Below are 12097 nucleotides of genomic sequence, written 5' to 3'. Positions count from 1 at the left end.
CACCAATCTGTCCATCGCAAGCTACTAGTCAATGTTTGGGACTATTTTATGTAAAGGGCTGTCAAATGTGGAATTATGGGCCTCTATCTATTAAAAAATATATACAATTACAAATCCCACAGTTTTTGCATGTTTAATGCGAGCAGTTTGTCCCATTTTGACAGTATTTGAACGTAACTTTGTCCCACGCTGGATAGTAATATGACAGTACTCCGACCACCATACAGTACGATTAGGTCAGATCTGATGACCTTATTGAGTGCTAATGTACATATTTGCTATAAAACCTCTCTTAAAAGTAAAATCCGGGCTAGTACTGGTGGATGGGGGCTTCAAAAATAATAAGTCAGAAATCCCCCAGTTTTTGAATGCTTAAGGTGAGCTGCAATTTGTTGCACTTTCTTTCACCATCCCTGAATGCACATTCACATTCTCCTGTTCTCACACATCTTTATTCATCTCCAAGAGAAATTCACACCGATGGACTACTGTACTGTATTTTTACCCTGTTTCTGTCACTTCATATTTACTCCCAAATGCTGATACTATGTGAGAAGGCATAAAGGTAAAATATGATTACATTATTGAGGGGTAATTTGCATATTTGTTGTACACAAGCTCTTTGAAAATTTGATGTTGTTCCTGTAATTGTTTTACACAATACATAACAAAAACAATTAGATTGTTATCATGTATGTATGTTGTACTGACGTCATTTAAAACTTTTTACAGCTTAAAAAATGCTTTCTATGAGAAAGTTGAATGCAAGCTCTGACATCAAATCAGTGCATATACGTCTCTACTAATGTCATGAAATAAGATATACCTATTGTCAGACAGAGAAAGTTGAGATACCAGGATGCTACTGTGTGGTTGGGTTTGCTGGCAGACATCGCAGGGGTTGGTATTGGGATCTGACTTATAGAGAGACTAAAACAATGCTACTTGTATACGCTATCAACGTCTTCTCAGACTTCAGTAAATCATGTGATTGACAATCTTGGGCCATGTTGACGAGATTATTCTGTCCTGTGGATCTCAGATAACTTTCTTACCATGAATTGATAATGAGCATCAATGCAACAGGATCTGATCAATACTGTAAATTAACATCTACCCGAGAAGATTAGGTTAGATTATATATTTCTCATTTCTTGGTTTACAAGATGCTCCACAGCAAGCACACCATAATAATGAAGATTTGTTTATGTTTGACTGACGGGTCAGTTGGAGGATGGATAATTGACAGGACCACGGAGCAGAACAAGCACTCAGACACTGGATCTGATGACACAAGACATCCTTGTAACATGATGAAGTCGAAGGATGTTGCTCAATTAATTTGGCACACTGACTAGTCAAAGTGTGCCAGTCCAATAGGTGAGGAGCCAAAAAAATACATTATGCATTGAATGGTTAAAAGTCCCATCATTTAACTCTCCCTTGTATACGTGATCTATGCATCTAGGCACAACAAGGTGTAGAATGATGATTTGACAGGATGGTTAATGAGCCATATGTCCTGATATCGCTAACAACTACAGGAAACATGTTACTTGTATGTAATGTTACAAGTTTAGTTTCATATCTATCCATGGATCCTTGTCTTCATGGATAAAGTGGTGAATAAGGATTACATTTGTAATTTGTAATTTGTAATAACATTTGTACATTTTGAATCACTGACATCACTGAGTTTGAGGTTGACTGTTTGAAAGGAGCAAAACTAGAATGAATATTACTACTGTGACTTCCAAATCTTACATCAATAGTGTTATCCTATAAAAGGAGTCTGTACATACCAGTCAACGTATCAGGCTTTATTTGTATAGCACTTTTCATGATCACGGCAGTTCAGAGTGCCTGGCATGATAAAAACAAGGAACATTGGGAACACAAGTGGGACACACACACACATACACATGCAAATACACATGCACACAATAATTCTAGAAGATTGGATTTTAGAGACATGGAGGCAACAATCATTTGCAATGGGCAATACACAATATAAAATAAAGTAAAATAGATCAAATGACAATAAGCTAACTTATTTAAAAACAACTTATTGAGCAAGCAATGCCATTGTGAAAATGAAAATGTTGTAATCCGCAAAGGGTAACGAATGATTAAGTACTGACTCACTTAACTTTAAGGTACACAAAAAGGGTAACTAATGAAGTACAGAGTCCATACTCATTACCTGCTCTTTTTGATGTCTCACTTTAAGTACACAAAGGAGTAAGTAATGATTAAGTATTGATTATTTACTCATTAATTACGTGTTTTGATGTCTCACTTTAAGTACACAGAGAAAGTAACAAATGAGAAGTTGGCGATTCAGTACTCATTGACTACTTATTTTGATGTCTCACTTTAAGTACACAAAGGAGTAAGTAATGATTAAGTATTGATTATTTACTCATTAATTACATGTTTTGATTTCTCACTTTCAGTACACAGAAAAAGTAACAAATGAGAAGTTGGCGATTCAGTACTCATTGACTACTTATTTTGATGTCTCACTTTAAGGTACCCAAAGAAGTAACTAATGGTTATGCTGACTCAGCATTCATTAGCTACTCAAAATGACAAAGTAATACCATATTTTCCCCACTATAAGGCGCACTTAAAAGCCTTTAATTGACTCAAAAATCGACGAGGCGCTTATAATCTGGTGCGCCTTATGTGTGCACTGAGTTCCAAAATCTGTAAGTGACGTAATACTACACTGCCATTGCGATAACCAATCAGAGAACAATATGTAATATGTACAGTACGTATGCTTAATGTCCGCCACGCCTCCGAGGCTGCAAAACAACACGTATACACTGACAACAATGTGATTTTTCTCAGTAAAGTGCTTGGTGTCTCCTCAGGCTTGGCACCCTGTGCACCTTCTGGTCACTTTGCAGAGGCAAACCAGGCAGATACCCAGAAGCCTCGTTGTTGCTATGGTGATACCTTCTGGAGGCAGTGGCTCTGGTGGCTGAAGGCATTTGGTCTTTGATAGCAGGACAGTTGCGTCCATTCTTGTCACGATGTGACCTCTGCCCTCTGGTACGGTTTTCCTCCACATCTATGGATAAGGAGGAGGAATCATTTGCATTTGTGGAAACGACACTCTTTATTATACTACTTTGAAATTTTGAAAATTTTAATGTAGAGACAGCTTTTCTTCCTTGTAATGTATCACACTGCCACAAGGTTAGCATGTCGACCACACAGTCAGTAGACTGAGGGTTTGAATCTCTTTTGAGGAGTCTCTGTGTGGAATTTGCATGTTCTCCCTGTGTGTATGTATGCATGTATGTTAGATAACTGGAGACTCTAAATTGTCCATAGTGAGTGTGAATGGTTGTCTGTGTACCCTGTGATTGGCTGTCCAGGGTGCATTCTGCCTCTCACTTAAAAATCAGCTGGGATGGGCTCCAGCTCCCCCTTGACCCCAATGAGGACAAGCGAAAATGGAAACGAATGGAAAAACTGTCAAATGGGAGAAAAACAGATATAAGGATATATCTTACTTTCATGGCCTTGTTTGTCTTCAGCCTCTGATGCAATTTTTCTGGCCTCTTGCAAATCCAAGGCCGCCTTCAATGCAGCGAGTTTGTTCTTTTTCTTGTTCTCTTCATTTTGCTTGGATGAGAAATCCACAAAATACAAAAGAGAGAATTGTGTATCAATCTTTCCAAGAATACACTATTACATTTATAAAAGAGAATGACTCCAGGCCGACCTGACTGTTTTTGACTAATGACTATACTGCCATCTGCTGTAGGAATGTAACATATACAGCTACATCCCATAATTAAAGAAGTAGAGGTGCATGGAAAGATAGCAGAGGTGGGAGCAAGTCAGTGTTTTGCAAATCTCATGTAAGTCTCTAGTCTTAAATCTCAAATATATACGTGGAAGCCCAAGTCAAATGTCAAGTCAGGACACGACACGTTCAGTCCTTAGAAATCATTTCATAAAATGCAATTTTAACAACATAACAATTTATTAAATGTGACAATTGTAATGAATGCATTTTGAATTGTTTTTTCCGTATTCAGGATGTATGCAGTGTGATCCACACATTCATTGTTAGTTCTTAAATGTAATTGGAGGTTAACAGATGCATTCAATGAGGCAGGTTCAAAGACAAAATGTGTTGTCTGGTTGAAAATGACTATCACGTGAGTTGAATGCATTGAAAAGTGACACATTTTACTCAACACATTCACTGAAAATCTATTTTGAAGTCCTCCGACTAAAGCTCAATTCAAGTCATTGATGTCAAAGTTAAGTTCAAGTTAAGCCAAGTCCAAAGTCAGTCATCGGAAGTGTGACTCGAGTCTGACTCGATTCCAAGTTAGAAAACCTAAATAAGTACGAAAATCTATTTACCGCCTGTAGTTTTTTCTTCAGTTCAATGTTTGCTTCTTTGTAGCTTTTGGAAGTGGACTGCAAGTAATAAATGGCCAGCCTGTAAGACAGACCGACTGATTATTCTGGTAAATGGTAAATAATATTCATACAGCACTTTTCTACATTAGGCATTGTTGCAGTGTTGCCCAGTTCACTAATCTTGTTCACAGGGCATTATGGTCAGAAAAGTAGTTTGGTTCTCTGCCAAATTCTGAAGACACCATGCAGCATGTTTGTCTATATAGTACTGTACTGTGTACTGTGTGTATTACATTCTTACTCACGCCATGAGTAACATGAAGGGCAGCACCAGTCCAGGATTCGAGGCATAACTAAACACCTTTCCAAACCAGGCTGGGAAATCTGACTCCAGAGTTTCATGGATCACATCAAACATACGCTTCTTGCCGCTAAGGAGAAAGAATGAGTGACATATAAAACTCGGGCCCACTTTGTAAATAGTGAATTCATTACCTGAAGGGTCCACAATCAAAAGACGGAGGGATTGTGACAATGGTGTACATTGCAGGCAAGGTAGACAGGAAGAGGATGACCAGTAACATGGCCATGTAGAAGTTGTTGGAGCCAGACGCCTTGAAGACTCTTTCCTGCGGCACATTACAGCACATGACGGCCCAGCACTGAAGGTACATAGAGACATGGAGGCGGAGGACATTCAAGGCGGGCAGGCAAGGAGCGTAGAAGGCACCCATCCTAAAAGAAAGCAGGAGGTACTGAGATTAAATTTGTGAGGTAGACAAAAGAAAAAAATATTATAATTTTCCTACCATATCATTCCTTGATTGAAGATCAAGCCAAGGACATTCCCACTAACATCAAATTCAGAGTACGATGGCTTTGCAGAGTGAACATTTAAAAAAAAAACTGTTTACTGACTCATATTTTCACAGCCTTTGTAGAAATTTCAGACAGTTAGAAAAGTCTGACTCACAAATCCAGCCTCCAGGTCCCAGCACCAGCAGTAGTTGAGAAAACGAACAAGCACAGCTCTCAGGAAATCACCAATAAGCAATGTGGTGTAGGTTGTCATGGTATCAGATATGATGAGTCGCACAAACTCCTGCAAGAATAGAGCAACCACGTTTCTATGTTTCAGTGTTTCTATGCTCCAGCATACCTGCGACCCTGGTGAGGATACTGTATTAGCATCACAATTACCTGTCCCACCATGGTCTCCCAGCATGGCCCGCGAGGCACATCAGCGGGATCAACAGCAGGTAGCACGGTACTGTTTTCCGTGCCATTGTAAAGACTTGCTTCCCACAGAGTTATATTGAACTTTACAATTTTTTCCTCCTCCCTCTACAAAATACACACACTTTTCAGCGCACATGTTATTAAATTACAACCCATCTGCACACATTTGGCCTCACTTTGAGGTTGATCTCATCCATGAGTGCAATGATGAAGGTGTATAGGTTTCCCAAAAAGAGGGCAAAGATGCGCCCCAGCTGCCACTGCAGGGCGACTCGAGGGTGGTAGTTCTCCAAGGTGCTAATGATGTCAAACAGCATGGGACAAAACATCCCCAGTAATGACATGACCATATTTACCTAGAAAAACACAAACATAGTATACATTAAGGAATGCAATACAGTGGATGCCTGCACATTCGGTTTATCTTTATCAAAGTTGAGGGAAGTTGGAACCTATCCCAGATGGTTTCAGGCAAAACGCAAACTACACTCTGGACTGGTCCACAGCCAATCACAAAGCACATAATTATGTTCTTACTATCCCTGAATGGGAACTAAACCCACACTGACTGCATGTTAACATAATTTGTAAGAGTTTAATAGTTTTTTGGAACCCACATGGCCGTACATTTCCCTAGTTAAAGGGCAGCTGCACCTAAAAAAAAATCATTCATTCATTCATTTTCTACCACTTTTTCCTCACAAGGGTCGCGGGGGTGCTGGAGCCTATCCCAGCTGTCTTTGGGCAAGAGGCAGGGTACACCCTGGACTGGTCGCCAGCCAATCACAGGGCACATATAGACAAACAACCCTTCACACTCACATTCATACCTATGGACAATTTGGAGTCGCCAATTAACCTAGCATGTTTTTGGAATGTGGGAGGAAACCGGAGTACCCGGAGAAAACACACGCATGCACGGGGAGAACATGCAAACTCCACACAGAGATGGCCGAGGGTGGAATTGAACCCTGGTCTCCTAGCTGTGAGGTCTGCGCGCTAACCACTAGTCCGCCCCCTAAAAAATATATAATAATAAAAAATAAAAAATATATAACAAAAAAGAACGTGAGTTAATATGAGCTAGCTATCGCTGTAGCTCAGTTAATGTACAGGTCAGTTATGTAACTGGAACACTGTTGTTTGTTTTTTTGCTAGGACTTAAGTCAAAATAGGCATGTCCCAATGACGTGCATTGTTTGCTAGCTCATATTAACACGTTTTCTGGCGTTATAATGCAGAGAAAATTCCCAAAAAGCGCGCTTTCCCCTTATTTCTCTGTTTCACTCTTTTATTTGTACCTCATTTCGTTCCCACCAGCTGTGGTTCTCCAGTCCATCCAAGGCAAACTTCTGAGAACGCCGCACGACAAAGTAAATAAGGTATCCACTTCCTGCTAAGCAGCACAAGACCAGGAAGTTGGCCATTACCCGCAGGAAGCGCGTCAAATGGATGTTGTCATCTTTACGGCTCTCTTGCTCTTCTAAGATGGCCTCCTAATGTGGCGAAAGTGATACACAAGATAGGTTTTAATGTATCATGACTATTATTACACTGAGGCGTAACGGTCAACTGCATTGACCTTGAAACTGGTGGTGATGGAGGCAAATTTATTATCTGCGGTTTCGGTGTTACCAATCAGGTAGTCCCAGCTTGTGAACATTTTCCAGCTGAAATTAAAGCTGTTATCATCTCCAACACCGGTCTCGTTTGCATTCCGGGCCATCCTTTCATCAGTCACAAGAGACATTCACTACTCATCACATTTCATAGATTTAAGGATACAGTCAGAATATGCTCACGTTCGAATGACCACCATGTAGCTGTAGGCCACTGTGCCCACTCCAACCAAAAAATAAGACAGAGGCATACGGAACTTGAGCCAGCCGATGGAACGCTGGTCATTGTAGTAACCATAGAAGAGGACAGAGTACTGGGCGTAACCCTGCAGGTGCATGTGTAATCATAATGAGCAAGTAAAAGCACCATAACATTACACAAATATAAACTGACCCCAAAGTCCCACAAGACAGCAAAGTTCATTGCGCTCCCTTCTTCAGCCCTTGGGACAGTCTTTCTTGGGATGCTGCCATAGGGCCTCCCCATCAACGCCTAATTAACAAAAATAGGAGGAACACACACTGACCTTAAGGATACAGAGGGAAATAAACTGGATTATATTGGGGGCATAAAGAAACAAACCTCTGGCACCATGACCAGGCCAAAGGTCAGTCCAAACAAGATCATGTTGATGCCATACATCCATCTCAAGAAGATGAAGTAGGAGGCAACGGAAGAGCCAAAGTGACCTGTCACATTGGGGGCATGTGACACAAACTGAAATACTGTATGTATGTAAGTATATATGTATGTAAGTATGTAAGTATGTATGTATGTATGTATGTATGTATGTATGTATGTATGTATGTATGTATGTATGTATGTATGTATGTATGTATGTATGTATGTATGTATGTATGTATGTATGTATGTATGTATGTATGTATGTATGTATGTATGTATGTATGTATGTATGTATGTATGTATGTATGTATGTATGTATGTATGTATGTATGTCCTCTGCAAGACAGCTTCTAACTTGAAGAGTCTGAAAAGGATTTAAGGTCTTCAAACCCACTTTCAATCTCCTTGATTTTCATCTCCCACGGGATGCATGCCGTTTTGAAATTTTCAAAGTCCCGTTGAAACTTCATCCATTTCTAAAAGTTTTTTAAAGGCAGACAGTTGAGAACTGAACAATCCAACTAAATGATACACCTAAGTAGAATGTTTGTCAAAAATGGTGGAGTCATTCAATTTGGCAGCCACTGCCATCTTACCTTGGTCATCATGACCTTGTATGCGTAGAACCTCCTACCTTTCCCTTTGCCCAAAGCACCTTCATACTTCTCCACAAACTCCTGAGACTCCCTGGAAGGAAGAAGATGATTTGACTCCAGATTAACTGCTTGACCTGCGACTCTTCCCATTAAGTTACCGTAAACTCATCAGCTTCTTTTTCATCAGCCATGGCTTCCCCCGAAGACTTTGGATCAGTTTCTTCCTCTCGTCCACTTCCTCTTTTAGCTCCTGTAGCTCCTCAACTGTCAGATACTCTGGACTCAACTCTTCCTCATTGCTATCATCTTCCTCATTGGTGTCTTCCTCGCTTGTCTCTTGCTCTGAACTGGGACGTGAAAGTGTTTTTGGAGGTTTTTTTCATGTTTGTCCATTGTTTAAGGATTTAATTGGATTTGGATTTACCTTGTTTCAATTACTTTCTTGGGCTTTTTCTTCTTTACCTCTGGTGGCTTTTCTTTTACTTCAAGGTTAACTTTTCTCTCTTCTTTTCTAGCATGTTCTTTTTTATTCTTCCTCTTGGCATTTTTATCCTTAACTTCGGTCACCTCCATTACTTTTTGTTTGACTTTGTCATTTTTTAATTTCTTCTTTTTTGCAGTCTTTGCCACACTTTCTTGAACTTCCTGTTCCTTTCTTTCATTCATACTTTTATGTTCATCATTCTTTGCTCTTCTCCTCTTGCCTCTTTCTTTTCTCTCTGATTCCTCCTCTACCGTCTCCTCTTCAACCTTTCTTGGTTTCTTCTTCTTTAATTCTCCCTTCTTTTTTTCCCTGTTGCTATTCTTCTTCTTTTCTCTGACTTTCACCCGCTCATGTTCCTCTGGATTTATAGAATCGTGTTCCTTGTCACCTGTAGTTTACAGTAGATGCTGTAGTTGTGACATAAATGCATTCTACATGGACTGGAGTTATTGACACTTATTGTGACTCTTTCTGCAAAGGTAAAATGCTATAATTCCCATTATGTATAAATGTTTGGCCAGTGAGACTACTCTTTTCACAGTCATGAAACACTGTAAGGGGATTGGACTCATGCACTCACCACTTTCCAGTCCAATGTCAATGTCAACTACGGACACAGAGATCATAGTTACAAAATTAACAATAATATTAAAAAGAGGACGGTTCATATTTCAACATTGCAGAATAGGCTCCAGTTATCCTAGGATTATCAATATACTGTGGATGTTGAGCCATACGTCTTTGTTAGATTTATTGATTATTGCTTCAATTCAGTCATCCATCCATCCATTCATTTTCTGTACCGCTTATCCTCACGAGGGAGGTGTGCATGCTGGAGCCTATCCCAGCTGTCTTCATTCAATCATTGGTTATATATTCATTCATTCATTTTCCGCCGCTTTTCCTCACGAGGGTCGCGGGGGTGCTGGAGCCTATCCCAGCTGTCTTTGTTCAATCATTGGTTATATATTATACTTTTATCTCCTTGGCCCCCTCATTTTGGTAACATTTTTACAACAAAAAAAGTAATTCTTATAAAGTGTGTTGAAGGTGGCCACGCAACAGGTCACACAGCTAGGACACCAGGGTTCGATTCGATATCCGTTTTTCTCCCACATTCTCCCACATTCCAAAAACATGCTAGGTTAATTGGTGACTCCAAATTGACCAATTAACCTTGCAGGTACCGTAGTACCTGGAGAAAACCCACGCATGCACGGGGAGAACACGCAAACCCCACACAGAGATGCCCAAGCGGAAAATCGAACCTGTGCCTCCTAGCTGTGTGGCCTGCGCACTAACCACGATGCAGCTCATAGTTAAAAATGGAAATTGATTAGATTTATTTAATATTTTCTTTTAGTTTTATTCAATATTTTGAATATGTGACAAAAAAGTGTGAAAATTAAAACAAAATTGTAAAATCACAAAAAAGCATGAACTTACTGTCTTCTTCTGTGGTTATCAGTTTGTCCCGAGGCATCTTCCTCTCATGATTCAGGACTTCAGCTGTCCTGATATCCAATGAGCTCAGTGAATATGTCGGATGAAAGCTGTGAGCTTTCTTTTGCACACACTGAGATGGAAAAAAAGTGTGTGTGTGTGTGTGTGCGTGTGTGTGTGTGCATGTGTGTATACTATGTGCATGTAGGTGCATGGAAGGGCAGGTACATGATGAGCAACTCGCATGAGAAGTTCACTTTTTCCTTGCCTCTCATTGACCCGAAACAAGGACAATGATATCCTGGAAACCCTAGAGCTACGCAATTTTCACTGCCAATCAATTATTCAGTTAACAGTTATGACTGCCTTTATGGAGTGTGCGGTATGTGTGTCCGGTAGCGTGAGTGCACCTTTGTGTGTGCATGTTGCAAAATAAAAAAAAATGAGAGCTGTGGGGAGCAAAAGGTCAATGTGTGAGTGTTTATGTTCTTTCAGAAGAAAGGCTCTACTAGGTGACAGTATCTCAGCACTAAAAGGGCTCAATTCATTTCTTCTGCTGTAATATGGACACCCTGGTATGCTGAAAAGTTTTAAATTTGACTTTCTAATTGCTAATAGCTACTGATTCACCAACTGAATCTTACTATTTGATTTCTCGCAGGTATACTAGCAGATAAGCTAAAAGGCCTACATTTTTAATTAACATATTGTCTGTCCATTCCCTTATTAATATTTGGTTCAAATGTTCGTACTTTTGAGCACGCCAAATGATTTCATTGCCTCATTTTGAGTGACATCACTACTACATTTGCTGTCTCATAATCGTAATAACTAAAGTAATTACGCCCACAAACTGCAACTGCGATCAGTCCACGAGAATGATTACATGTTATTATATTATTATTATTATATGTTATTTCTCATTCACTTTAAGTGGTCACAGGTCCATAAAGGGCCAACACCAGACCAAGGTCCGCCATTTGGTGATGACTGTCATAGAGGGACATTTTGTGATATTTAAGTCATAGAGTATATAACTTGTACGTCCAACAAGAACCATCAGTTTATCACCATCCGGGGTGCTCTTTCCTTCACTGGAACAATGGAGCTTCAGGTTGTGCAGGGGCGTCAAATGGCAGGTGGCTGCGTGGAGATGTCGTAGGAAGCTTCCCTCATGACTGAAGACACTTGTCTGTGTGGTAATTAGGGTTTCTCAACAACACAATGCTGTAGTTCACAATGCCCACCTGACAGTGGAATAACATCACTCTTTTGGACCACCTTGCATGTTCCCCTGATCTAAATCCATCCATCCATTTTCTGTACCACTTATACTGACGAGGGTCGTGAGCATGCTGGAGCCTATTCCAGCTGTCTTCAATTGAGAAAATTTGGGGATGGATGGCAATGGAACTCTACAGTTCCAGACAGTGGACGCCCTCCATGGAGCCATGTTCACCACCTGGACCAACATTCCACCCAGCCTCCTGGAAAAATTAACAAGAACGGCACAGCTACTCATTACGGAGTCCTTTTTTGAACATTTTATTTGTATTCGGGGTGGGGGGCATATTTTTATGTTAAGTTTAAGTTATGGTCTTCAACTGATGAACAGCCTATATCAGTTAAATGGTTGTTTGCAATACATTGCTTAGTCAGAAAAAGTTTTTTTGTCTCACTCCCATTTTTTTGTTTTTGC

At 40.1% G+C, this 12097-nt stretch overlaps 1 protein-coding gene across 1 annotated transcript; it reads right to left on the bottom strand.

Moving 5' to 3' along the window:
- Nucleotides 1-2817: 2817 nt before the first annotated feature.
- tmc1 (transmembrane channel-like 1) lies at nucleotides 2818-9377 on the bottom strand. Its single transcript, XM_078789276.1, is given in 18 exon segments — nucleotides 2818-3079; nucleotides 3528-3639; nucleotides 4393-4471; nucleotides 4698-4823; nucleotides 4888-5127; nucleotides 5202-5269; nucleotides 5366-5494; nucleotides 5593-5736; nucleotides 5808-5987; nucleotides 6933-7127; nucleotides 7214-7358; nucleotides 7434-7576; nucleotides 7645-7743; nucleotides 7834-7940; nucleotides 8270-8351; nucleotides 8472-8562; nucleotides 8630-8818; nucleotides 8896-9377. Coding segments are annotated over 18 exon segments (2838 nt in total). The 3' UTR covers nucleotides 2818-2852.
- Nucleotides 9378-12097: the final 2720 nt, after the last annotated feature.

Source organism: Doryrhamphus excisus, linkage group LG3 (assembly GCF_037039965.1).
Source record: "Doryrhamphus excisus strain RoL-2023G ecotype Guam linkage group LG3, RoL_Dexc_Guam_v1.1, whole genome shotgun sequence".
In the NCBI taxonomy this organism is placed as follows: Eukaryota; Metazoa; Chordata; class Actinopteri; order Syngnathiformes; family Syngnathidae; genus Doryrhamphus; species Doryrhamphus excisus.
The sequence above is the reverse complement of the archived record's forward strand: the minus strand, read 5'-3'. Positions and strand labels throughout refer to the sequence as shown.